The sequence below is a fragment of the Symphodus melops genome (genome assembly GCF_947650265.1).
Source record: "Symphodus melops genome assembly, chromosome: 10".
Classification (NCBI taxonomy): Eukaryota; Metazoa; Chordata; class Actinopteri; order Labriformes; family Labridae; genus Symphodus; species Symphodus melops.
In genome coordinates, this window is record NC_136700.1 from 22,148,650 (window position 1) to 22,173,405 (window position 24,756).

The 24,756-nt window shown below is 38.6% G+C and overlaps 3 protein-coding genes and 2 long non-coding RNA genes across 7 annotated transcripts; 2 read left to right on the forward strand and 3 right to left on the reverse strand.

Annotated features, from left to right (window-relative positions):
• Positions 1–1,293: 1,293 nt before the first annotated feature.
• On the forward strand, positions 1,294–3,604 carry LOC306830761. The gene is made up of 3 exons (XR_013780006.1): positions 1,294–1,385; positions 2,037–2,180; positions 3,387–3,604. It is a non-coding gene; the product is annotated as an uncharacterized lncRNA (long non-coding RNA).
• Positions 3,605–3,664: 60 nt separating this feature from the next.
• On the reverse strand, positions 3,665–4,254 carry LOC306830763. Its single transcript, XR_013780008.1, has 3 exons — positions 4,116–4,254; positions 3,864–4,031; positions 3,665–3,779 (listed from the first exon to the last, which is right to left on the reverse strand). It is a non-coding gene; the product is annotated as an uncharacterized lncRNA (long non-coding RNA).
• Positions 4,255–5,738: 1,484 nt separating this feature from the next.
• On the reverse strand, positions 5,739–7,358 carry timm8b (translocase of inner mitochondrial membrane 8 homolog B (yeast)). The gene is made up of 2 exons (XM_079354464.1): positions 7,100–7,358; positions 5,739–6,162 (listed from the first exon to the last, which is right to left on the reverse strand). Exons 1-2 carry the CDS (start codon positions 7,199–7,201, stop codon positions 5,995–5,997), a joined length of 270 nt encoding a protein of 89 aa, XP_079210590.1. The 5' UTR covers positions 7,202–7,358; the 3' UTR covers positions 5,739–5,994.
• Positions 7,359–8,316: 958 nt separating this feature from the next.
• Positions 8,317–15,607, forward strand: LOC306830856 (succinate dehydrogenase [ubiquinone] cytochrome b small subunit B, mitochondrial-like). 2 transcript variants are annotated; one of them, XM_079354566.1, is made up of 4 exons: positions 8,317–8,424; positions 9,423–9,533; positions 11,810–11,960; positions 14,519–15,607. In XM_079354566.1, the coding sequence occupies exons 1-4, from the start codon at positions 8,376–8,378 to the stop codon at positions 14,682–14,684; spliced, it is 477 nt and encodes a 158-aa protein (XP_079210692.1). In that variant the 5' UTR covers positions 8,317–8,375; the 3' UTR covers positions 14,685–15,607. The 2 variants fall into 2 exon arrangements, with proteins under 2 accessions (XP_079210692.1, XP_079210693.1); XM_079354567.1 differs by having other exon boundaries at positions 11,813–11,960.
• Positions 15,608–16,451: 844 nt separating this feature from the next.
• On the reverse strand, positions 16,452–23,654 carry LOC306830854 (interleukin-18-like). 2 transcript variants are annotated; one of them, XM_079354564.1, is made up of 6 exons: positions 23,449–23,654; positions 21,746–21,821; positions 19,607–19,621; positions 19,279–19,419; positions 18,545–18,681; positions 16,452–17,518 (listed from the first exon to the last, which is right to left on the reverse strand). In XM_079354564.1, the coding sequence occupies exons 1-6, from the start codon at positions 23,527–23,529 to the stop codon at positions 17,294–17,296; spliced, it is 675 nt and encodes a 224-aa protein (XP_079210690.1). In that variant the 5' UTR covers positions 23,530–23,654; the 3' UTR covers positions 16,452–17,293. The 2 variants fall into 2 exon arrangements, with proteins under 2 accessions (XP_079210690.1, XP_079210689.1); XM_079354563.1 differs by having other exon boundaries at positions 16,452–17,521.
• Between the last annotated feature and the right edge of the window lie 1,102 nt (positions 23,655–24,756).

The following is a 24,756-nucleotide window of genomic DNA, read 5'->3' on the forward strand; positions in this document are numbered from 1 at the left end:
AGGGATGTGTAGGGGATGGAGAGCAGGCCAGTGTTTCAGGACGTAGTGTGTAGGTGTTTGAGAGGTACTGACTGTCTAAGGTTTGGATGGATGAATACATGGAAAGGAGTATTTTGTATTTGATTCTGGATGTAATTGGGAGTCAATGGAGGTGGATGAGGTTGTTGTCAAACAATGAAAAACCAAATATGAATGAATATATGTTACTCTGGAGACATTAGAATGAAGCAAATTAATTTACATTCATGGATCAAACATAGAGTGTCTCCCTGAACTCTTTGGAGGCATTTAACACAAACTGATCAAACTGAAATATACTGTATAAAAACTGACAGCTTAGAGTGATGGAAGGGAAAAAAGAACAAAAAGTGTTTTTTTAGTTCCCACTTCTCCCAGATCACTCAGAGAACACTTCCGATCCTTTTCTGGAGCTGAGAGGAAACGATTTGTTTCCAGCACCAGGAGAGGGATACTGAATCTCTGGGCCCTGGTTAGGTTAAAGGTGACATAGAGCTGTATACTGTAAGTTATTAAGATAAGATCATAACTTATCAATTCTGATTTACATCGAACCTATATTGACCATTTGTATTTGTGACTTTCAACTAGAAGTGTTTAACATCATAATACTGACCATGAATGGGATTTATAAGGTTGTACAAGCCTCTTTCTAAAACAGTTTGGACACTTGTGTAAAGTGTAGATCAAAACAGACAATGTGACGATTTGAAAAACACTGATGTTACTTTTAACAACAGATGTTTAAATTCTCTGCATCATTGAATGAGATAATAAAAACTTTATTTATGAAGCATGTAATGTGAAAGATGATTCTTTACAAGTTGATGTTAAAAACTGTGCCAGCTCAACCTTTCGCAGAGCGGGGAGCCCCTCTCTGTCTGTACCTCAGAGACACTCTGGACGGCTCTTTTCATACACTTCTCTTCAGTTACCAACATGTCGACTGTCAGCCTGATTATCCATCAGGTGGTCTTTTTAAGCACTTCCCAACTTTTCAGTCTTTTGTTGCCACTTTCTCAACTTTTTGTTGACATCAAATAAAAAAGGATCAATTTAATATATAGAGAGATGTTTTACAAATCATCATAGTTTCCACTTCACAGTGTCCCTACGTTCTTTTAGTGTTTAGTGTTTCTTAGTTGCTTGCTTCTTTTTTAATCAGGAGACATTTCATACTTTGCTTGGCTGTCATGTGAACAGGATCCTCCAAAGTTGTGTATTTTTAAACATTCTTAAAAGATTTTCAATCTCAAAAGTTTTTGACTCTGGCACCATAGAAACCATGTGCATCTGTTAAACTTTTTAACAAAAAAAAAGTTCACCAGTCCACAGGACAAAACTCCAACTTCATTCAACTATTCAAGGTAAGAAAACAATAGCTCTTTACCTGTTCTTTGTGTTGTTAGTCAAAGCTTCAATCATCTTGAGCTTTACGAGAAAAACTCATAAAACAAACTATGAACTTGGGTTCTGTTTGAACTTTCACCCTGTTGATAGAATTAAAAAAAATAACTAGCCAAACTTAACAGCTTAATATCTTTATATTTGGATTAAAGGGATACTTCACCCATTTGCATGAAGCTGTGTATCATTAGAAACATGGTAGTAGTGTTGAATGGTCAAGAATCCAGCCCTCATTTTGACCTGAGACGAGAAAAATGTGTTTTTCTTTGCTTGAAAGTTTTCTACATCTACACTACTACCATGTTTCTAATGATACAAAGCTTCATGACAATGGGTGAAGTATCCCTTTAATGATAAAGGTTTGTTAACTTGTATGTTACTGTTGTCTTAAAGTATAAACAGCTGAAAGTGCATGAGGTTACAAAAACTGTTTATCAATGCTAATATCATGAGTGTAGCAAATCTTTCACTAGAGTAATGTAACCTCCCTTGTCATTTTTTCTTCATGTATTTATTGTCAAGAAAGGGTCAGATTTATAGAAGCGATAAGTATATTTTTATTATATGGATTAATGGGCTTTTGCTGATCCTTATTTTAAATTCTCCAAAAGAAGAACATCTGGCAGAAGAGAAGAAGGAGCATGGAAATGAGCTCAACAGAAGAGCCTTTGAACCTCGTCATAGACAGGTCGAGCCATCAACACCTGCAGCCTTCTGCCCCCCTGAAAGACATCCATGGAGCTGACCAATCAGAGGCAAGTGAGCACATGGGGAGAGGCAAGGAAAGTTTTTACAAACACAAATAAAAGACAGATAAGATGTTATTGTGAGATCCAAATCATGCAAAGCTACTCTATATGTTTCACAGACCTACAACATAATAAAGGAGAAAATTAGTATAATATGGGAACATTAAGTTAGGGTGCAAATTCCACACTTAACCACACAGTGAAACCAGTTATTGTGTTCTCCAACAATAAGGTAATCTTAAAAGGGAGGATGTGCAACATTTTACACATTAAAATCTAAGACACACAAGGCTTCTATTTTTGCCATAGCCGGCTCCATTAATTTGCCACAGAGCAGATCAGGTGCGACAGGAAGTCAGACATCACAATTATACTAAAGATCGGGTTGATTATCAGAATACTGTATTCTGATTTGATACTAGGTCGTAGTTCACTTTACTACATCGATAAAATGTCATAATAGTTACTTATCCATAGAAAAAGCACAATAATCCAAAAAAAAAAGTCACATCCAGTTCACCCTTCTTTGTATTTGTTCTTGTGTTTATACCAGTTTTATACCATATAAATGGCATTACCTTGTGCAGTTGCGCATGATTTTACAGTGGGAACTTTGCCCAGTGGTACTGCTCTCTGCTTCACTCTGAAAATAAAGCCGATGGGTGCTGATGAACGAGGAAGAACGGAACCATATTGTGTAAATTCGGGTCTAAATTGGGCTGGAAGCAGTATATACCCAGCTTTAGAGACAAAACTGATCAATGGATAGGTGCTCATCTTTGACTCTTTATATGGACTAACGATTGTTTTCCTTGAGATCCTTTAGGGCAATGGTTCTTAATTACTTTCTGTTCATGCCCCCCCCCGAATTGAAATACAATTGAGAACCAAATAATAGTTATCTGGATAAAACACTGTGCGAGTTTCTGGCACCAGCATTTTGTACTTTGTACATTTTGTACCTGATTATCAAAATACATCACACACACAAATACACACACACACACCCACACACACACACACACACACACACACACACACACAGAGAAGTATTGCTTTCGGGTGATTCTTTTTTATAGCCCTAACAAAAAACCCACCAATGTTCACTTGGATTAAGAAAACGTTTCTAATATTGTCAGGAAGTATGTGTTTCCATATCCTATGCAATCTTATGTTTGTCTCTTTCTCTGTCTGTTTGTTGTTGCTTTGTAGGAACAGGTCTGCAAAACCCAAAGCAACCTTTCAGCAAAGATGGATCAAAAATCTTTTTCCTGTGACCATTGTGGGAAGACTTTTAGACAATCATCCACCTTGAAACAACACATGCTTATCCACACTGGAGAAAAGCCTTACCTCTGTGACCATTGTGGGAAGACTTTTAGTCAATCAGGCCACTTGAAACAACACATGCTTATCCACACAGGAGAAAAGCCTTACCTCTGTGACCATTGTGGGAAGACTTTTAGTCAATCAGGCCACTTGAAACAACATATGCTTATCCACACAGGAGAAAAGCCTTACCTCTGTGACCATTGTGGGGAGAGTTTTAGACATTCATCCACCTTGAAACAACACATGCTTATCCACACTGGAGAAAAGCCTTACCTCTGTGACCATTGTGAGAAGAGTTTTAGTCGATCAGGCAACTTGAAAAAACACATGCTTATCCACACTGGAGAAAAGCCTTACCTCTGTGACCATTGTGAGAAGACTTTTAGACAATCATCCACCTTGAAACAGCACATGCTTATCCACACTGGAGAAAAGCCTTATCTCTGTGACCATTGTGAGAAGAGTTTTAGTCGATCAGGCAACTTGAAAAAACACATGCTTATCCACACTGGAGAAAAGCCTTACCTCTGTGACCATTGTGAGAAGACTTTTAGACAATCATCCACCTTGAAACAATATGTGCTTCTCCACACTGGAGAAAAGCCTTACCTCTGTGACCATTGTGGGAAGCATCACTAACGCATCCATTCAAGAGAAAAGGTCAATCAGTGCATCAATACACCTTTTCGAAAATTAACAACCTTGTCAACCGACTGGTTGTCCAAAGTTCATGTATGGATTGTAAAAGCTGCTGATTAAAAATGATTAAGCAAGAGACCCAAGTTGTACATTTTGTATTGTTTTCTGCATTGCTATAGCTACAGCAATACACAAAAATATACAGGCATAATAAAAATGGATATACATACAAAACAAACAACCTTTATTCAAGGGAAGACATTTATATAACAATACTTAAGACACTGAAGAGTTTTCAAATGTTTCCTGCCTGAGTACTGCACTACACAAGTTCAAATGCACGTACACAACTCAAAAAACACCAGGCCTATATAGCAAAAAAAGCCCTATTAGCCCAGTATGCCATATAGCCAGTCCAGCCCGGCATGCTGCATAAAGACAGATTAAACAGAACCACACAGAGATCACAAATGTTATCTTGAAACACACACCAATACACAGTCACAGAGCCAACCTATCCCCACGGTACTGGTACAGTATTGAATTAGTACTGTGCATAGGAACAGACAGTGTTGAGGGACTTATAAGAACAGAAGCGTTGGCCAGAGTATTATAGGGAAAAGAATGTCAGTATTTATCATTTACTGAGTATTATACTTTTGTTCAGCAAGCCGACATCAAAACATTGCAGTAAAAATGTATGTAGCCCAGTGAAACTGAACTGCAAAGGACCCAAATCTTTTTTTGGGGTCTTTTTTCTGGACAGAAAAATTGGTGTTCAACTTAAAAGTAATAACTAATCAAATAAGAATTACAGTCTAACTTTGCAGAACACTTTCTTTATACTTATCTTGTCTGCCTTAATGAGCACAAACTTCTAATGCAAGGACACCAACTCCAATCATCTGCCCACCAGCATGCTTGAGGATAATATTGTCTCGGTTACTCTGTGAATGCCTGCTGCCTCCATTATGGTCAACAAGATTTGATGTGATAACAGCAATAAGCCAAATAACCTGGCAGGTGTATTTTGTCATCAGACTGTGATCTGGACATAATTACCTTCAGATACCTTCAGACAGGTACAGTGTTAGATTAAGAATGGAAAATAGCAGGACTGTAACTGAGCTCACTCCAGAGTCACAGACTCAGAGTGCTTTTTACAAGTGCTACAGGCAGCACTACTAAGTACTAAGTAAAAAGTCATTCCAAATATTTTTTATTTTTTTATCCCAACATTAACTTGCAGAGAACCCAGTCATGAGCATTCCTTTGCAGGCTGTCTTGATTCTGTTGTAGTGCTGAAGAAAGAGTTAGTAATGTCTTTATCATTGAACAAATATGATTTAGAACTCTATGGATTATGTTATTCTAGAAGTGTCATTATTATTGTTTTGAATGTTTTCCGTTTCATTTTTATGAACAACACATCCATTCACCCTCATCAAACCGGGATGTTTTCTGACCATTTCACACATATTAAAGTTTCCAGGTTCAGATTTCAGTTTCTGGATGAGAGGGAATTGTTTTCCCAAAGGTTTGTCGTATGTTGGGGTTTAAACGTAAATGAAGGAAAAAAGACAAGACATTAAACATGAGCACAATATGTCACTTTACTAATGCCAGGTCACATCACTTCTTTGAGTCAAAGAGGTTCTTCTAGCTGCTATGTGCAGCTGTCTCCATACACAGATTTGCTCATGTTACAGACCACTGAAGCATAAACTAAATTATATATATTTTTAAAAAAAACATACTCTCCATCTAATCTTCGACCAACATCATAAGAATACAAAATATTTGATGAATGTTGTAACACAGTCCGGTTGGCGTCGACGGTTTATTGTCACTAATGAGCTCCTTTCTGCACCATCTGTGTGAAGCGGTTGGTGATGGCCAGGGTGGTGTCGATGAAGCGCTCCACGCAGCTCTGCAGGCACGTCTCCGTCCTGTAGTCCAGCTTCGAGCCCGGACTGTCCACACACTTATCCCAGCAAACGTCAGTGAAAGTGTGCACCTAAATACATACAAGGCTGATTAACAAATGACTGTGGGGTTAATAAATCATGGTGTGTGACCTCTGAACATGTAACCCTCTGATACTGATTGTGAGTACGTGATCAGAGCCTCCACAATATTGTTATTGAAGAGTTCTGAAATGTTGTTAACAGTGTGCTGTAACACCTAAAGCACTGGGACATTCATTTAACTGCACCGGCAGATTGCTTTAGCCACTGGCGACAATAATGTCTGTATAATGTCAGCAACATTAAAGGGATACTTCACCCATTTGCATGAAGCTGTGTATCATTAGAAACATGGTAGTAGTGTTGAATGGTCATGAATCCAACCCTCATTTTGCCCTGAGACGAGAAAAATATGTTTTTCTTTGCTTGAAAGTTTTCTTCATGTGATGCAATATGACGATTTTTGCATCACATGAAGAAAACTTTCAACTACAGAGTTCAATTTCCTTGTGACTGCAACTCAGATTGTTATTCTATGTCTTATATATTACAGAGAAAGATTTTTTTTAGTGACATATTTTGAATCAACAATGCTACTACACCTCTTTAATGAAAGCCATCAGAGGACAGTGACGAAAACTGTAATTCGACCCAATTTATTCATGCTGTTGTACAACTAAAAAACTAAAGAATGAGCAATGTTGTGATTAACTACACGTGAAAACACAGACAAGTCTTAATTCACTCAGGATAAAAATGTGTTTACTATGGTTTACCTTGTCAGGTTGTTTCCTATCACTGACACTGAACGACTTGTTCTGCCAACTTTGACTGGAACATGTAAGAGATCTGAACAGCATGACCATTAATGAAGACAGCGTTATTCAATCAGCAGCATACTTACTTGTGTTGCTCTGGTCTTATAAGTCTGTCTTATCTCATGCATGTGCATGTCTGCTAAAGGGTTTGCATAGTGAGCATACACACCTGGGCCTGGAACTGCGCTTTCTGCTGCTCTATGGCGATCATACGCTGAAGCTCCGTTGCCTCTGCTTTCTCCGACGCGCTGTAATTATCAAAATTTTCCATTTTTTAAATGAAATAATTACAGAGAAAACTCTCCTGTTCAGGTCGACAAGCTGCTGCAGTGAGTTGAGGTAAGAGGAGGTGACCTTCGCTTCCTCTGGGCTGAGCGCTGCAGCGTGTGACTGAGTCACCGCTGATCTACAAATTAAAGGATGGGGTAAACACACAGGTTGTCCCTCTCCAGGTCGTTTGTAAATCAATGCGTGAACGCTGACGCAAGCACTGGCGCTTACAAAGATAGTTTGTGTTTGACAGTAGCTTACTCGTGAAAATAATAAGCGTTCGGGAAACTCTTTTAAATCTAAAAACATCCCCTTAAGCTGTTGTAGAAGGACTGTCTGCCTTAGATTTATTTACATGAATGAAAATGTGAACCTTGCTCAATTCATATCTATTTAAATTTTTTTTTTAACAAATAGCTTATTGTTTTCTGTTCTCTTTAAGCAAAATGTTTTCTACTGGGGAAGATCATTCTGTTCTTGCCGCAATTTGTAATGTACAACTGTTGTTATTAAAACAAATGTATATATCAAGTTTTAACATGTTTGTTAAAACTTTTTTTGTTTGTAGTTCATTTGAAGAAAAAACGTTAATTGCAAATGCTTAAACCTTAATTTATTCTTCAAGTATACCTTTTTTATGATTCCTTCAACTGGCAACTAAACCAGTGCCATATTTTTTATCTATTGTTTTATTCTTTTCATCTTTTAACCTTTCCCTAATTGTTTCTTAGTCTATGTCGACCCTGTCATGTTTGTTTGTTTGTAAATTTACAACTGTAACATTTACCATGTTTACAATAAAGTTAAAAAAAGAAGCTGACTCACAAAAGTATTTGTGACAAAAGGAAGGCAACTAGAAAATGTCCATTTGCTTCATTCATAATGATGGGTATCACATTTGTCTGAGCCTGATATTTTATTTTTTCTGTGTGTAGCTAACTGAAGCCGAAGAAAATTCGATTTTCAAAAACAACGTCGATGTTTGGGTAACACCCGTGTGAGGAAGATAACTTTAAAGAAAAATGTTGCTCCTACAATAAATACACACACACCAAAAAAAAAATACATTAAAAAAAATGTTTGCGGATCATCTCAAATATTGAACATCTTTGTGCTTCCCGAAGATGCAATAACTACATCCGGGTAACTGTGGTGACCTTGGTTAGTTGAGCATCATGGCGGCTATCGTCAGGTTGAGTTCTGTGTGTCGTAGAGGAGTCAAACGTGAGTATTTTTTATCTTTAGTTTGTCTTTTCTCTGATAAATGTGGTTACTGTTGTGTAGCAGGTTGATATTAATTCGGCATAGAGTGCGTCATATGAACCGTGTATGGACAAATCACTACAGGGGGAGACTTCTCCCTTCAAGTTCACGACTCGTTAGATAAACTCGTTATTAATACGTTTTATTTCTCTTCATCATCACTGTTTAATGTCCATGTTTGTCTTTGTTTTCTTAGTACTGATGTCAGATGGTTTCATAGTGATTTCATTGAGATAGAGTTTCCATTATGACATCACTGAGTCCGACCACTCAGGACTACAGAAGTACTTCACACTGAACCCCATTCAAAAATATATTAATTATAACCTAAATACATCTTTAAACCTTATTTATGACGCTTAAGTTAACTGAAGACATGAGAATTGTATTTTTTTTTTAATTCGGCAAACATAAACCTTCCAGAGGAGCATAGACACGGCTGTAATAAGAGTTCATGTGAGGTGAAGACTGCACCGCCCTCTTCTGCAGCTCGCTGGAAACCACAGGCTCGTTTCCTGTGAATCACTGGGATTCAGATGTACAACCTAACATCTGCTTTACTGCTGATTTTCAGGCATTAGCAAGAGGTTTTCATGACAGAGAAAAGGACTGTTCATGTATAATATATAAAATCAACTTGTGACGAGACGGAAATGTATTTTGATTTTGCAATATTTTATGATGACAGAAAGATGAGATAAAAAAAATGCCCACATATTGCATGTATAAATTGCGCTTTTTAAACTTTTCAAATGAAAGTTTCCAAACCAATTTGTGTTTACATAATGATGAAAAAGCAGCAAATCCACACTCTGACGGAGCTGCATCCATTTAAAGTTTGACATTGTTGCTTTACTTCACATTTACTTCACATTGATTTGACTTGACTTTCAGTGTAAGCTGTTGTTAAGTTTGATTGTTTGTGCCCCCTTTGAAAACTAATTTGTCTTTTCTTTCAGCTCTGTTTTACCAAAGCACGTTGCTGGCCAGGCCACTGGTCGCACCACACAAACACCAGGAGCAGCCGTACCAGCTGACAGCGAGGATCCATTCGTCACAGGCTCTGCACGGTCAGTGTAGAATCTGTCGTCCACGCAGAAGTTACAGGGAGTAAACCGAATAAATGTTAAAACTGGAGTAGACATTACCACAGGTTTATCAATGTGTTAATATAACTGATCTTACCCCAGTTATAACTACAGTGTTTTGAACCCAGTATGACTCACACCCTGTATCCTCACACAATGCAGCTTTGTGTATGCATGTGATAATGATCAGCTTCAGTGATCAAAGTCCAGAAGACTTGACTCTGGATGCTGAGAAGAGACGATAAGATAATCCTTTTACATCTGAAAAAAAATCCTTTTTCAAAATTAAAGATACAAATATAAGAATGTGAAAACATATGCATAAAAAAATAGTTAAAAAGAGCCAGTAACTTCAAGATGTAAGTCTGTAATCGTGCACATATTAGCACCGATAAACAGGACAGCGTGTTTGATTCTTCCTGCAGATTGTTGTGTTGACACACTGCTAGTTTTTCCAGTTTGACAGAGCAGAGAGCTGACTGCTTCGATGATTTACAACTGCGGATTTGCGGTCCAGATTTAGCACCTCGGATGCTCAGAGTGGTTTTTGTATTTTGACACCAGTTCACTTAAGGCCTGTTTAAAGCGAGTCGGTTTCCCCCACTGTGACCCACAACGTTCAGGTTACTGAGCCATCTCCACCACAAGAAAGGGTGGACACAAAATCAACAGTTTTTTTTAATTTCTTAACCAGTTTTATTAATAATAAACTAATCTGGCTTGTAACATGAGACATACATAACATTTTTTTTCTTTTTGTACTCTACAAAAAATGTGAGTTATAATGATAATTTGTATCATGCTGACTGGTATTAGAAAACGTTAATGTTTGCACTGAAAAATGTCATGCCGTTTTAAAAATTGTATGTACAGTACAGAGCATACAATACGTACTAGAGTGGCTTGTTTCTCCACTGGAAGATATAAGCTTCACCAGCTCCTGCAGCCCTGTGTTGAAGTGTCCTCGTGCAGGACTCTGAACCCTAAAGAGCTCCTTCTGCTGCATCAGAGGCGTGTGGGTGTTACCTGAACGGGTTATTAGTTAATGCTAATGCACACTATGCGTAGCAGCCTCTGCCATCGGTGTGTTTATGAGTAGGTCTCAAGTGTTAGAGTATCGAGTGTCTAAAGCACATATCTGACCTGTGATTACTCTGTCGTGTGTTGATGAATGAGAAAAAGGTTCAAACATGTTTATAATTGACAGCCGCATTGTGTCCTCTTTTCACTTCTACTTGTGTTTTGTCTTCAACAAGAAAAAAACGCTGTTGCAGCAAGAAGTCCTAAACCTGGAAATGAGTTGACAGTTTTTCACTTTTGGTTCCTTTGTCTTAAAGCCAATTCTTTTTATAGATTAAAGGGTGATAAAACAGTTCTATCTGGCAACATATCAAATAGTAATACAACCTTACATGTTTTTTTTCTACCAACATGTGGATACATGGGTTTATAGAGACATCATCCTCATCACGTTGAACAAAGAGAAGACTTACTGTGATGGTTGAGTTTATAGCTCAACATTAACATTGGCATTTGCTTCTCAAAAAGCAACAACATTCATGGAAGTGCTGATCATTCGTGGAGATTGTCTATCTTTACAGAATGTGTATCTTAAAGGTGACAGACATTTGCAAAAAGGACTTTAAATTTTCTAATAAAAATGTGTCCTTAGTCCGTCTACAAACCCCCCCCCCCCCCCCCCAAATGTTGAGAAAAGTCCATCCTCTCTGTCTTCTGCCTGCTCAACTTTTCAAAAAATGTGCTCAAACATGCCGTTTGGAGAGTTTCCCTTCATGACATCACAAAGGGCAGTAACCCCTCCCCCAGGTGGATGACACTCCCACAGCTAGGTGTTTGTTCTGTCCTATGAATCTGCTTTCTCACTGTTAACAATAGGACATGGAGCAAGAAAGCCCAAGCCCTTCCAGAGAGGGGGCGTGGTCAGACAGCTCATTTACTTTTTTAAAGAAACAGTCTGTTCTGAGCAGGGCTGAAATAGAGGGGTTTATAGACATGATCAGAGTGGATTTACAACAACACACTTCACAGACATGCATTTCGGAGCTCTGGCACTTATTGAAACTGGTTGAAAAGGAGGAGATCTTAAAGTCTTAACCTCTTCCTGTTACCTACAACAAATAAAACGTGTTTATCTGTGTAGATGAACATGCATATTTCTCTTTGAGCTTTAAGATAAAACTGCTTTTATCTTGTGAGCATGTAGATCATTGACTTTGCTTTTGTCTCTGATTACTCAGCAGGTTCTGGCTCTAAAGCTGCCTCTCTGCACTGGACTGGAGAGAGAGTTGTGAGCGTCCTGCTGCTGGCTTTGGGACCTGCAGCATATTTGAGTCCCTCTCCGTTCATCGACTACTCTCTGGCTGCTGCCCTGACCCTGCATGGACACTGGTAAGACAAACATTTACCCAAATCCTGATAGGAGTCCTGAAGTTGGCAGTCGTAAAAATGTACAAATGATGGTTTCACATTCAAACCCAGTAGAGTTCCCTTTAATAATGTCTTCACTTCAGTCACGTCTCTGCAGTGGATATAATGGTTCACAGTAGTTCAGTCCTTGAAAAACCTTCACATTTGGTTGAAACATCCATTGGATTCAAGGATGAACTGATTCGATTTGTGGTGATCCAGATAAATGTCACTGTGGCTTCTGAAAAATGTTTGTACCAGATTTCAAAGGTCATGCATTGACTCACATTAGCTCTGATGACAAATTGATAGTTGTTTTGTCAGAGCAATGAAGAAATAGATAAGTTAAGTTCTGTTAAAAACATGCTGTCACCTCTCCAACAAGTAATGGAAAAGTGACCAGAGTGGATTGTTTAGGAGGAGCAATATATCTGTTAAAAAAAAAAAAAAAAAGGAAGATCCTTATATGTTAGAGAAAAGGAGCGTCATGTTAGAAATCTGGATTCTGGAAGGGCGTTTAAGCCTAGTTTACGCTTCTGCAATTCACCGCCAGGCTTCTAGGGGGCAGTGCGACGTAGGAGACGTTTGCCGAGGTGGTCTGTCCGACAACTAAACCAATCGAGGCTGAAAATGGGGGAATTTAACACACTCATTAGCCCACTGAGAAACCTTTCGCTACTTTCAAATGTCAACTGGACGATTTTCTTTGCCGTGTACAGCCTTTTTATATTTACGTTGTGATCTGAAAAGTAACTGCAGGAAATGACGCTCTGAGCGAACCAATCACAGTCCTTGCGGTTTGCGTTGACGCAACACGTAGTCAGGACTCTTTGGAGGTGCACGTAGGGTCACTGTGTGGGGTCCGTTTAGGGGTGGACGCAACGCAGAAGCTAGGCTTTAAACTTGTCTTAAGCTTCATGTTTATCACTGATGGGTTGGTGGATTTGATGATCGGAGTCTTTTATTGGGGTTTATAATGAAGTTTAAAGGACTTGAAACACAAAGAAAGTAGTTGACTGAAATGTTGGCTGAATCAAATGTAATGTAGTATTATAGTATTGGGGAAGCTGGTCATCATGATTTCAGGCTTCATTCTCTTGATAGAAAAATTTATTGAAATGTCAAAGAACGATTTGAATGGGGAAATTTACTTTCAGAACCAGAGCTGCTGAGAGAGTCCGGTCATTGTCGAGCTCTGTTTGTGTTGCTTAATGTTCAGCAGGGAGATTCTTCAGCTTCCAAGTCAACTTGTCCTGACTTGTGTGGTCAGACACCAGCAGATTGGGATTAATGAGGGAGCATGAATGAAAGTGGAGCTTATTTCCCAAACGTCTCTCCAAAGTACAAAGAGTTAGTTTGTTCACTGACCCCGATGAGGCAACGGGAAAGTTTACGACACGGCGATTCGGTGTAAGTCATCTGGCCGTCGCTGTCAGCCAATACTCAATCAGCCCCGGTTAGTTCTGGCTCTGTTTGCAGACTTCAGAGGGCGGCTTTAGCTTAGCGTCAGAGCGGCGTGCTCGTCCATCAGTCATAGCGCAGACTGAACCACATGGCAGGTGTAGGCCACAAATCCCAGTCATGAGAAGTGATAAGTCCAGTTAAGCAACAGCTTTCAGGGAAGGTCGGTATCACAAAGGGTCAAGACGTGTCCTCTGTGGCCAACACTACTAAGATGAAGTCTCCAGTGTGATTTGGGGTCAGAGTAGGCTGGAAAGCTTCCTCCTTTCAGCTGCTACTCAGGATAATGCCTAATAGGATTTTATTCTCTAAGGAATGTTAGATCTGTTGAACACAACGCCAATTAAACCAGTGGAAACCAAGATCTATGAAACCCTCCTCCAAAGCAGTACAGGGTCTTCTATAAGTACGATTAGTCATCTGCAAACTAAAAGCAGCAGGTTTACATCAACATGTGGAATTCTGTTACCATATTTCACCTTTCTGTAAGGTTCCTGGTGCTGGGTTTATACGAAGCGTGGCTGAATGATTCTGTAATCAAACGTCACCAAGCTGCTTCCTGGAGTTCATGGTGTTTCTTATTGAAAGTTGAGCATGTTGACTTGAACAGAGTTGTCTCTCTGGAGATGCAGGAGTGTTGTTTTCAGCAGCCGTGAGAGAGACGTGAGGGGAGAAGCTTCATTCTTTAATATTAAAGGACTAGCCGGTGCACTCATGGTTGGGTTGTGTCTCGTCGAAGCGTCCCTGGGTTCAGATCCAACCTCAGCCTTTTGCTGCACGTCATCCCCCACTCTCTCTCTCTCTCTCCTCCCAACATTTCTTGTCTTTCTTCAGCTGTTCTAACTTCTAAAAACCAGAAAAGATAGTAATGGACTTACACTACAGAGCAATCCTTTTATCAGTCGTGTTTGGGGGGGGGAGGTGTTACTAGTATTTTGCTGCCTTCATGAAAGTTAATGGGGAGGACAATATTATACACACCTTTCATTATAATGCACTCCTTGTATTCCTGCGACTGAACAGGTCGTCATGATGTTATTGGTGTAGTTCACCTGACTGACTCGTCGTTTGTCTTGCAGGGGGATCGGGCAGGTGTTAACAGATTACGTCCACGGAGACGCAAAGATCAAGATGGCAAACGCCGGTCTCTTCCTCCTGTCAACGGTCACCTTCGCCGGTCTGTGCTACTTCAACTACAACGACGTGGGCATCTGCAAAGCCATCGCCCTGCTGTGGAGCAAATAAACCCGAGTGTGGACTGGGAGAGTCGGGAGGATGGAGACGCTGGGACGGGAACAGTCTGGTCCTGTCTGATTGTAAAAATTCAAGGTGTTCCATGTAAATTCTTATAAATATATCATTTTGACGATATGACAGATTCACGTGTGTAACTGTAATTAATGTCGATCAATTCAGGCTTGTCCACGTGGTGACTTCTTGCTCCGTTTAGTTAAACTGGTTTCCTTTTTTTTTTTTCTACAACGAGGGAGTTGAGCCTCCCCTGGACTCGATGTTTCCCTGTAGTTTTAATCCTCAGCTCGTCCAAATGTCACGCCAGTTTTTACATCACAATTATTTACAGGGGACAACAACAAAACAATTTCTTCTTCTTTGAAAGATGTCCTTTGACAGCTAATTTATTGTTTTCATGTGGCGGATTTGTTAAATAGTTTGTTTCAAACATATTTTGTACATATTACGTTTTCGTTAAGACCCATCAGGAAGAACAGAGCAGCACTACAGAGCAGGGTTTGTCACAGTTCACCCTCAACAACAAGCATAGTTCACACATGCACTCACATGCACAGTCCACTTTGTGTTTCCTGTTGTTGCCCTCAGCTTCAGAGTAATTTCTGTACATGACTGACAGGTGCCAAGCTTAAAGAGAGCGCTGTGAGTCACGTGTGCAGCTCTGTGGTTTCTGCAGAGAGCAGCAGGTGTTTGTATGAGCTGAAAAGCTGAATGCTTGTTTGTATTTACCTTTTTAATCAGTGAAAGCCTACAGATAAGGAGAGTCATCACAGCATTAGATTTTAGCAGGCTTTCTTGTCCTCTTAATGAACTTTCTGCAGCTTACTTGGAAAGTCCCACTATGACCCATCGCACCAGTGTTGTCATGTTTGAAAAATGCTTCTGCAAATAATTAAAAAAACCACAATGTTAACCAAGTGTTTTTTCTCCTTCTTGTGGGTCTATGAATACTTTGCTCAGTAGTTGTGTTAAAACTCAAGTTGTGCTCTTACTCTAACCAACACGGGAAAAGCTTCTGAAACTGCCGAAAAACTGAGCGAAATGATTACATTAAGAGGCAAACGTGAGGCTAGCAGAAAGTGTTGTATCGGTCAAAGCTAGCAGGGATGTAGATGTATGAAGATGCATTGAGTATTTTCCAAACATGGAACACAGATATGACGTGTTGTAGAGACCTGCAGCAATGCTTTCTGCATGTCTAAGTTCCTGTGGTTTATGCCAGGTGGACGTCTGCCTGCTGCTCTACTGAAGGTTCATTAAAAGACGAGAGCTGCAGTGCAGCTAATGAAGTCAAGCGTGGACTCGTAAGGGAGACGCTTTGTAACCCACAGCAGGCTCTGCTGCCGTCCTATTCCCACATTCACTCACTGTCGGATAAAGAGCTCTGTCACTCGGGCCTTGTTGTTCTCATGTTTCAAATAAACAGCTTCTAGTGTTTGGAACATTTATTTAAGAACATGCAGATAAAAACTTCAGTGAAACTTTAATATCAAGTGCAGTCTGCTCAATGAGACGAAAACAACATGGTTTCCAATGTTAATGTCCAAATGGAACATTTGACTCTGCGTGTATTAATTATACACACATCGCCCTGCATGCTGCTTATAATGACAAGTCGGTTTTAAAGGTCGAGCACATCGCTTTCAAATCTGCATTCAATCTGTTGTCACTTTGTTTGTCGACTGCTTCTTTTCAATCAATTTTCCATATGTGATATCTGTTCATGTGTCAGATTAAACGCACAAAATGAGAAGTGGAAAGAAAAGTGTTTCCTGCCTCAGCAGAATAAAGTTGGCTTTTATTGACTTCATTTTATTCATTTATTTATTTTGCCAAACATGATCAGAGATGTTATATGAAAGGTTACAAAAAGTAAAAAAATAATCTAATGCACTTCATCACATTTATATTAAAAGTTTTTAAAAAAAAAGCTGAATGAAATAACATTGTATTCTTTACAGCAAAAATCAAACAATTGAGGGTTTGTTAAATTATTTGGTAACATGACAAGAAAGAACAACAAGAAAATGTCTTTCTCTACTTTAAAAATATAAGGAATGATTTTTTTTACTACTTAAAAAACCTTCAATAAATAAAATTATTCCATATGCCTCGGCCTGAAACTCTACATGACACTATGAATGACAATGACTGAATAATAGAATACATGCATACAAAATTATATATTAACATTGTAATTTGAAAGAGATTTAAGGTGATATATTTTCAGAATAAAGAAAAGCATTAAAAATGTAAAAGAAAACGTCATAGATTTCTGGCTCTAGTGAGACAGTGCTTTTTTTAAGGGTAACATCAGCTGCCTGCGCTGAAACAATGAATGTGGAGCATTTTTTAAAGTCATACTTTAGATTGAGTTTACAAAGTAACTAAATAGTGCCATATTTTCACTACTAGCATCACTACTTTATTTTCTAAATCTTATTGTTATTTTGCAATTAAAGGTACAGAAATGGTTTTAAGCAGATCGTTTAGTGTGAACATGATCTTTTTTTCCCCCAGTTCATCTATTTTACAAAAACTCATTTTGTTGAATGAGCATTTTAAAAAACAATCTGTCTTCAAGATAAGGCTGCAGAATTCATCTAAGTGGGTAAAGCCTGAAACTGGCATGACTCATCCACTTCATCTCCACCTTTATGATGCAGGACCAGTTTCTTCAGAGAGGGGTTTGTCTCATGGGGGTCTAACCCCAGGAAATGACTCGCGTACAGAGTCGACTCAAACATGTACTTGCTCGTGGTTGATTCGACTCTCACCAGGTAGAATATGGCTTTGTTTGAGTTTTCCTTAATCTCACTTGGAAGATCCTGCTGAAACAAAAACATGTTTCTATTTACTGCATGTCATTAGTAGACAGGTTAACATCAGACAGACATCAAGAAACTGCTGCCAACATGCAAAGTGAGTAACAAATAACCATGTCATATCTAAAGGTCACATATTATCCTCCTTTCAACAACTCTAAATAAGTCTGAGCTCCCCAAAAAGTGAAGTTTCTAGTTTTAAATCCACTCTGATCCTGTATCTGATCATGTCTATAACGTCTCTATTTTAGCCCTGCTCAGAACAGGCTGTTTCTGTGTCTGTACCTTTAAATGCAAAGGAGCTGTGTCTGACCACGCCCCTCTCTGGAAGGGCAGAACAAGCACCTGTCCATGGGAGTGTCACCCACCTTGTGATGTCATGTCTTCTCTCATGAGTTGGGGTTTTGTAGACACAGCAAACACATATTAGTGTTTGAAAAACATGGTAAAGTGTATTTTGCATAATATGTGACTTTTAAAGATGAATGGACTCGAGATTTACTTGTGTTTAAAGCACTTTTTACACCCCACGCTATACAAACCACATTGACACGAGGGCTGGGCAATTCATCGTAATGGTATATGAGCATATTCTATAAGCATTTGCAAGAAACACATTGTTAAAGTCTGAATTTACAAAAAATATTGCAATTTATGGAACTTATCACTATTACAATATTGCATAATGTTATCACACATTGCACATCATTGTCACATGGTGCAGGCCATATTGATAATGATGCCAAAGGCTGCTATCTAAAGTGTCCATCAGTATTAATTCATACTCGTTCTCATGCCACCGCAGAGGGAGCAATTTGGAGTTCATTCTCTTGCCCATCACACTATGACATGTGACTGCAGGACAACCAACGCTACCACTGAGCCACAGCCGCCACACATGCATCTGCCTGTTTCTTTTAGCATGTGTACAGAAGCGATGAAGATGCCTCTGTTCAGAGAAAACAGATCCACTTGAGATGGAACGTCACACATTTTCAGTGATTTGTAAAAGTCTTTGTTTTGACTCACCATTTTCTCAGCACACACTTCATTTTCATCACTGCAGGACACCACCGTCTTTTCGCCGTCTTTCTGCGAGTATAGCATGACGGCCCTCCTTGTCTGCTCCTCTGAGTTGTTGTAAAACTGGATGTTAAATTTGCAGCCTAAAAGAAAAAGCAGCTTGTTTCAGCTCCAATCAAATCCACTTGAGTTATATCTATTTCATTTTAAAAACATTCAAGTTGACCAAAGTGCTGCACAGAATGATGTACGTGTGTTCCTCTGTCTGTCCTTTAATGTTCTTGCTAACCCCTCATTCTATCGACTTCTGAGAGAAGACCACTGCCTAAAATAGGTGCAAGTTAAAAAGACAATTTAATAAACATGTTTTATATGGGTCTATTTCCCTGATATTATCTTTTCCCATTTGCCAAATGTATTTTTAGAAAATGTAATTTGGAGGGTTTGGACATTTTTTGTGTTTATAAGCAGCTTGGTCTTCTTTTTGTGTAATTATAAATCATTGACACTAAAAGTATTGTGCAAGTTCACATTGTTGACGTTGTGTTATTTTTTGCAAATGTTACGTACAGTAGTATTATTCAGCTGTTATTGTCAGATATAAGCTGTCAAACTAAAGGCACTCCTGGAGGTTATCATGTTGCAGGCTGCAGCACTCAGGCCCAACACAAGTCATGTAACTGGAATTCCCCTTTTATAACAGGATGTCATTTCACTGGATCTGGCTGGATTTGACTCACCAGGCTCTTTCTCCTGCACTATATTCAAGGTTTGTGCTTGAATTTGTCCGTCATCACACAAAAGCAGGCATTTGTTGTCAATGCTTTTGATCCAAAATTGACAGCATTTATCGCTTTTTTCAAATCTGTCCGTTTCCAAACCTTTATTTGAGAGGGGAGGAAACAATAAATAACTGGTACCATGACCCACATGAAAACAATTCATTTGTGCCATGGAAAAGATAAGGGTATAGAGGAAAAGGTGAAACTGAAGCCAAACATTTTCAACAATTTGTATGCCTTGGGCTGCATTTTATTCTCTTCTAAACAACATCTAGTATTGCCTTACCTGGTTCTTCTCCCACTTTGAAAGACAGCATTGGAGAAAAAGAGACAAGATTTCAGTATTAGAATAAAAACATGTCAAAAACAATGATGAATATTTGATAGTAAAGCACATTTAAGGATCAATCCATGAATCGATCTTTATTTCTATAGGGCCAGTTTCTAACATATTATCTCAAGACAATTAACAAAAGAGCAGGTAAAAAGACATTACTCATTGTTATGTTAAGTACAATGACCCAACATAAATCCATCATGAGCACTAGGCAACACGGGTGCAGATGCAGAGAGGTTTATGTGATGTGAGACAGAACGCTAAAAAAAGTAAGCAATTATGGATCGGCTAAGAGGAATTATGGATCGGGGGCCGAGCATCTTTCTGGGTAAAGAAAACTGTAAAACACGTAAAAATAATAAAGCACAGTATAGGTCTACAGAAGCCCCAAAGGTCAAACTATGCATAAAAGGCGACAATTCGGGGTAAAGAACCTTGCTCAAGGACTTATTGGGCAGACAAGGGCACCATATATGAAACACTGGCCACCCTCCTTTTGTCATGAAATAGGGAGACAGGATCCAAATGCAGATTTATTTTTAACCAAAAATGCAAAAGGCAAAATGAAGATGAAATACGACAATAAACTGAGAACGAGAGGGAAGGATCACTGAGGCTAAATAGACACAAGCGTCATCAAACACAGGTGTGACTAATGACACAGGTGAAGACAATGAGGACAATCAGACTGGAGGGAAACACACAGGCAGGTAAGAATACAAGACTTCAAACAGAGGACAACTACAAAATAAACTAGAATGGGAAATTCCCTAAACAACGTCAGTGTGAGAGCTAGCTAGCTGGGTTAAGCTACCATAAGAGCCATAGCTTTGTTTTAACCTTAAAACACATTTTAAAAATGTGAAAAGTAAATGTATAAAAGGAAGAGTAGTGAACGTCTAAATCACTTACTGTCGCCATCATAAAGAAGATCCAACAACTACTACTTTTACTCTCGGGAGTTGAACTCCCAATCACCAGGTTACCCAAGTCATAAGGATACATTTCTTTTATGGAGCGCTTTTTTAAATACCAAAAGATACTCGAGTAGCAGTCTTACCCTCTTAACTACAGTGAAGAGAAGACACTGTTAAACAATACCACATGAGGCAATGACAAAACACTGAAAACAACTTTTTTAAGTCCTTATACCTAAAACACTTATTTTCAAAAGAAGTACTGAAAAAGCAGAGACTATTGAACTTCTACGTTGAATACAGCTTGCAGCACAGCAAAAAAATCAGCATCATCAAAAACATGGCTAATGGTAAACGAAGTATGAGCCTTGAACACACGACTGACCAGATGGTGGCGCTATATGATCATTTCTGAGTAAATTGAGCACACAACAAGTAACCATATGGCCCAAGTTTGAAAACTGTAGCACTTCTAGTTTTTGAGATATCAGCTTTCAAGACCTGCTACAATTTTCATTGCATTCATTTCCAAAGTTCATTTAAAATCACTCAAATATTTGTTATGTTGACAAAAGCCCTCACAACCTGCATAATCACTCTGCATCTACAGTGACTTCACAATATAGTTTTTTTCCATGAAGATCAGAGATTTATTTTAGCAAAACATTGTGGCCTTTGTTTACACTACTGTATGGGGTACAACATTTAAATGCACAGGGGGCTCAATTTTTGATAAATCAAAAGTCTGGATGATGTGTTTGTGGAGGAAAATCTGGAATTGAAGTTTAGTGAATTTGGCTTAAATTTAAAAAATGTGGGAGGTGATAGGTTTAAGAAGTTTTGCACCTTTAAAAAAAAGAGTTAAGGACTTCAAAATTGCTGCCAAATCAGAGCATGAAAAAGTTTCTGCTCTATCGGTGCTTCAGTTTGAAAGTTTTAGCATGTATGGGTGATTTGTTATGATTGCTTTAACTGTAGACTTTTAAATGGTTGCTGTAGCGCCACCATCAGGACAATTAGCATATAAAGCAGATTGATGAAGTTTGGACTTGTGTACAAATTGTAGTGCGTCTTCATGTGTGGGAACATGGATTTCTTAGGAAGAAGAGGAGGAATAATACTGGCAAGAACAAAAAGGTCCTGCTGCTTCGCTGCCCCTCATAACATTTACCTTGAAAGTAGAAGGAATCCTCATTTGTATCCACAAACGTGACAGTTTGAAAGTCTTCAGTAGCCATCATGTAGTCCTGGTGGAAAAGCAGAAATTGAAAACAGTTGTGTGCAATATTACTGGACATGTCTGTGTCTTTTTGAGTGTTACTAACGCGTGGATCTGATCTGGATTTACATTATTTTGTTTGACTGAACTTTGATGAAGGTGTCAAAAACACTTCTCTAAATTTGACGCATCGAACCTGCTGTCATAGCAAACCACACATTATACTCTATAAGACCTCAACCATTCTATATTTACACACTGTAATTAGAAAACACCTCCACCTTTTTACAAGACTGCATCATGATGATGTGTCATCCAAAACCAGAACTTTAAGTTTAAGCACTTTGGCTTCCTGTTGGTTCATGAAGGTGTGTGCAATTTAAATACTGTGGAGGAGTTTGCTTAAAACTTTTGGTTATTTAAAACACAAGTTGTTTATTATATATTATAATATTAATTATATATAATTATTTTATTTCAAGTATGCAGACGACATGGCCCTGGTGGCTCACCTGACTGACACCACTGCTCTGAGCCAAAAGCAGCAGGCAGTCAACTACAGACATTTGGTGAAGACTCACTTAATGTTAACATCGAAGGCTAAAGAGATGTGCAGCAGGGGCAGGAAACAAATCACAGCTATTCTGATTCATCAAAGGATTTGAGGCCTGAATTAATCACTTCGCTTTAAGAGATGTATTAATGATCCATGTTGAATCCACTTTTATCACTGCTCACATGATTTGCATTTCTTGAAGCATGAACTTCTTCACATCTGTGTCTGTGAATTGAAGTGTCTGTGACATCTGTGAATTTGTATGTATGTACTCATGTTTTTTTTCTTCTCTCTCATTTAATTAAAAGCACTTTGACACAAACTGTTTATTTTTAGAAGCACTTTTTAAAATTTCCTGACCCCGATATTTTTATTCTCAATAGTACATTTATTATATAATGAAGATGTTTTGAGAGCAAATAAGTTACATGTTACTCTAATGGATGTGTCATGGTTGTTTATCCTTGTTGTCTCCAGGGTTCTAGTCATTAGTCCTTGTATGTTACATTTGTTTGCAACATGTCAGCAGTTTTCTACATTTAGACTCATTAAAAGACATCTTGGATACAAACTAACTGTTGTGAGGAAATGTGAAACCGTCTGAAAATTCATTTGCTTTGGTTTTAATATTCTTCAAGCATGACCTCCATTTATAGAGCCTTCTCCTGGGGTATATGGGCCAGCACTAAATAATATCAAACAAGTTTCCATTATTCTCCCATGAACTACATGTTACAGTGCTTACAGAGCTTTGTGAAACCTCCTCACAAGGATCAGAGCAACCAATGAGGTTGTGCAATGAAGGGATTATATAGCTTTTCTTTAATACCCATTTTAAGAGCAGAGTAAAAATGATCAGCCTGGTGAAAAAAAATGGCCTGAAAAGCTTATTCCGAGTTCAAGATGCTATAATAATACATAATAAAATATGATGTTGTAGGGTTAGGGCTAAATTGATTAGATTAAGATTGGTCTTCATTCTGTCTAGTTGTTTAAATGTTTAAAACTGCTCCTGTAAACTCCAACTCCGGTGTAAAAAATAAATAAATAAATAGAGAGCAGTCGTGATTTGAGCGATACAAAAGTTAAAATACAGTACCTGTAGTGACAGGGCGGGGTTTTCAGGTTCTTCTCTGTTCTCAAATGGCACGTTCGGTTCACATTCACCTGTAACAAACATAAACAATCTGATGAAGCCCAATAATCACCCCGCGTGAACGCCTCTTCACTCAAGTGTGTGTCGTTCGGTTTCACGGTGCCAGACTAAGAAGTGCTGCGTACTATAAGAGGTATCTTTATGGTAACTATTTGTCCTTGCTTCCTGATATGCCACTCTCTCTGATCACTGTGGAAAGCTCCCGGGATTGGAGGGACATCGGGTGAGAAATCCCGCTCACGCGTGTGTGTAGGTGGACGACGCGCGCAGGACGGAAGTGAAAATAAAGGACATGACAAAAGAAAGTGCCATTCCGGTTTCACTCTCTGGAAGATTCGATAGTGTCCTGTTTGTTAGTTTAAGCTTGATAAACCCTTCCATCTAACAGCCCGGAGCATAACAACAATTTGAGTATAGGCCGACTGTTTATGATAGTTTTGTGTGTGTGTGTGTGTGTGTGTGTGTGTGTAGGTGTGTAGGTGTGTGTGTAGGTGTGTGCGTGTGTGTTTTCCACTGAAAACCAATCATGATCATTTATGGAGGGAGAACAAGTTTTGAAAATTGTTTTCCCTTGTTAATGTAATATTACATTATAATAACATTTATTTTACGTGTTTGTGTTGGTCATTTGCAAGCTTGGAATATCAGCTTTTTACCACCAGAGGGCCAAATTGAGCTGAAGAATAATGTCATAATGTTTCAGAAGTGACCGTCGTGCTTGTCTTTCTTCTATTTGTGTCAATGTGCTTCATTAGCACATTTATAAGAGACCAAAGTGCTGTACATTAAGTTTTGCAAAACAGATTTAATCCAAACATCATAAAGAAACATAAAAGCAAGTTTTAAAACAAAGTAAACCAGATAATCCCTTTTCAAAAGTCTCCCACCATTCACCTTCCCACTCAATGATTTTAAGTTATTAATAAACCAGCTTGGATGTTCAAAAATCTCCTTTAAGTCCTTTTGTGCAGTATTAAGTATGCAGTATTTTTGGTGGTTGGATATATAAGGGGCTGAGAGAGATGTAGGATGTCTATGTTCTTTAGAAATAACTGGACGCTAAAATAGGAGGAAGAGATAGATAGATAGATAGATACTTTATTGATCCCGAGGGAAATTCAAGGGAATCTGAGGATCCTTCCTCAGGGAGTTATCAACAGTTAGAATGGAAATATTAAAATGCACTTTAATGTGTGATGAGTTAAAAATGCACTCCCAACATTGGTTCATGCAGGCAAAATAGCATTTATA

Excerpts from the sequence above, each read along its gene's own strand:
- timm8b (XM_079354464.1), bottom strand. The coding sequence starts at position 7,201 with ATGGAAAATTTTGATAATTACAGCGCGTCGGAGAAAGCAGAGGCAACG. Across the intron at positions 6,163-7,099 it reads AAGCGCAGTTCCAGGCCCAG|GTGCACACTTTCACTGACGT; the intron begins GTGTGTATGCTC and ends GTATGTATTTAG.
- LOC306830856 (XM_079354566.1), top strand. The coding sequence starts at position 8,376 with ATGGCGGCTATCGTCAGGTTGAGTTCTGTGTGTCGTAGAGGAGTCAAA. Across the intron at positions 8,425-9,422 it reads GTGTCGTAGAGGAGTCAAAC|CTCTGTTTTACCAAAGCACG; the intron begins GTGAGTATTTTT and ends CTTTTCTTTCAG. Across the intron at positions 11,961-14,518 it reads CTGACCCTGCATGGACACTG|GGGGATCGGGCAGGTGTTAA; the intron begins GTAAGACAAACA and ends TTTGTCTTGCAG.
- LOC306830854 (XM_079354563.1), bottom strand. The coding sequence starts at position 23,529 with ATGTTTGTTACAGGTGAATGTGAACCGAACGTGCCATTTGAGAACAGA. Across the intron at positions 18,682-19,278 it reads AGTGCAGGAGAAAGAGCCTG|GCTGCAAATTTAACATCCAG; the intron begins GTGAGTCAAATC and ends TTTTTCTTTTAG. Across the intron at positions 17,522-18,544 it reads AAGTGTGTGCTGAGAAAATG|CAGGATCTTCCAAGTGAGAT; the intron begins GTGAGTCAAAAC and ends TTTTTGTTTCAG.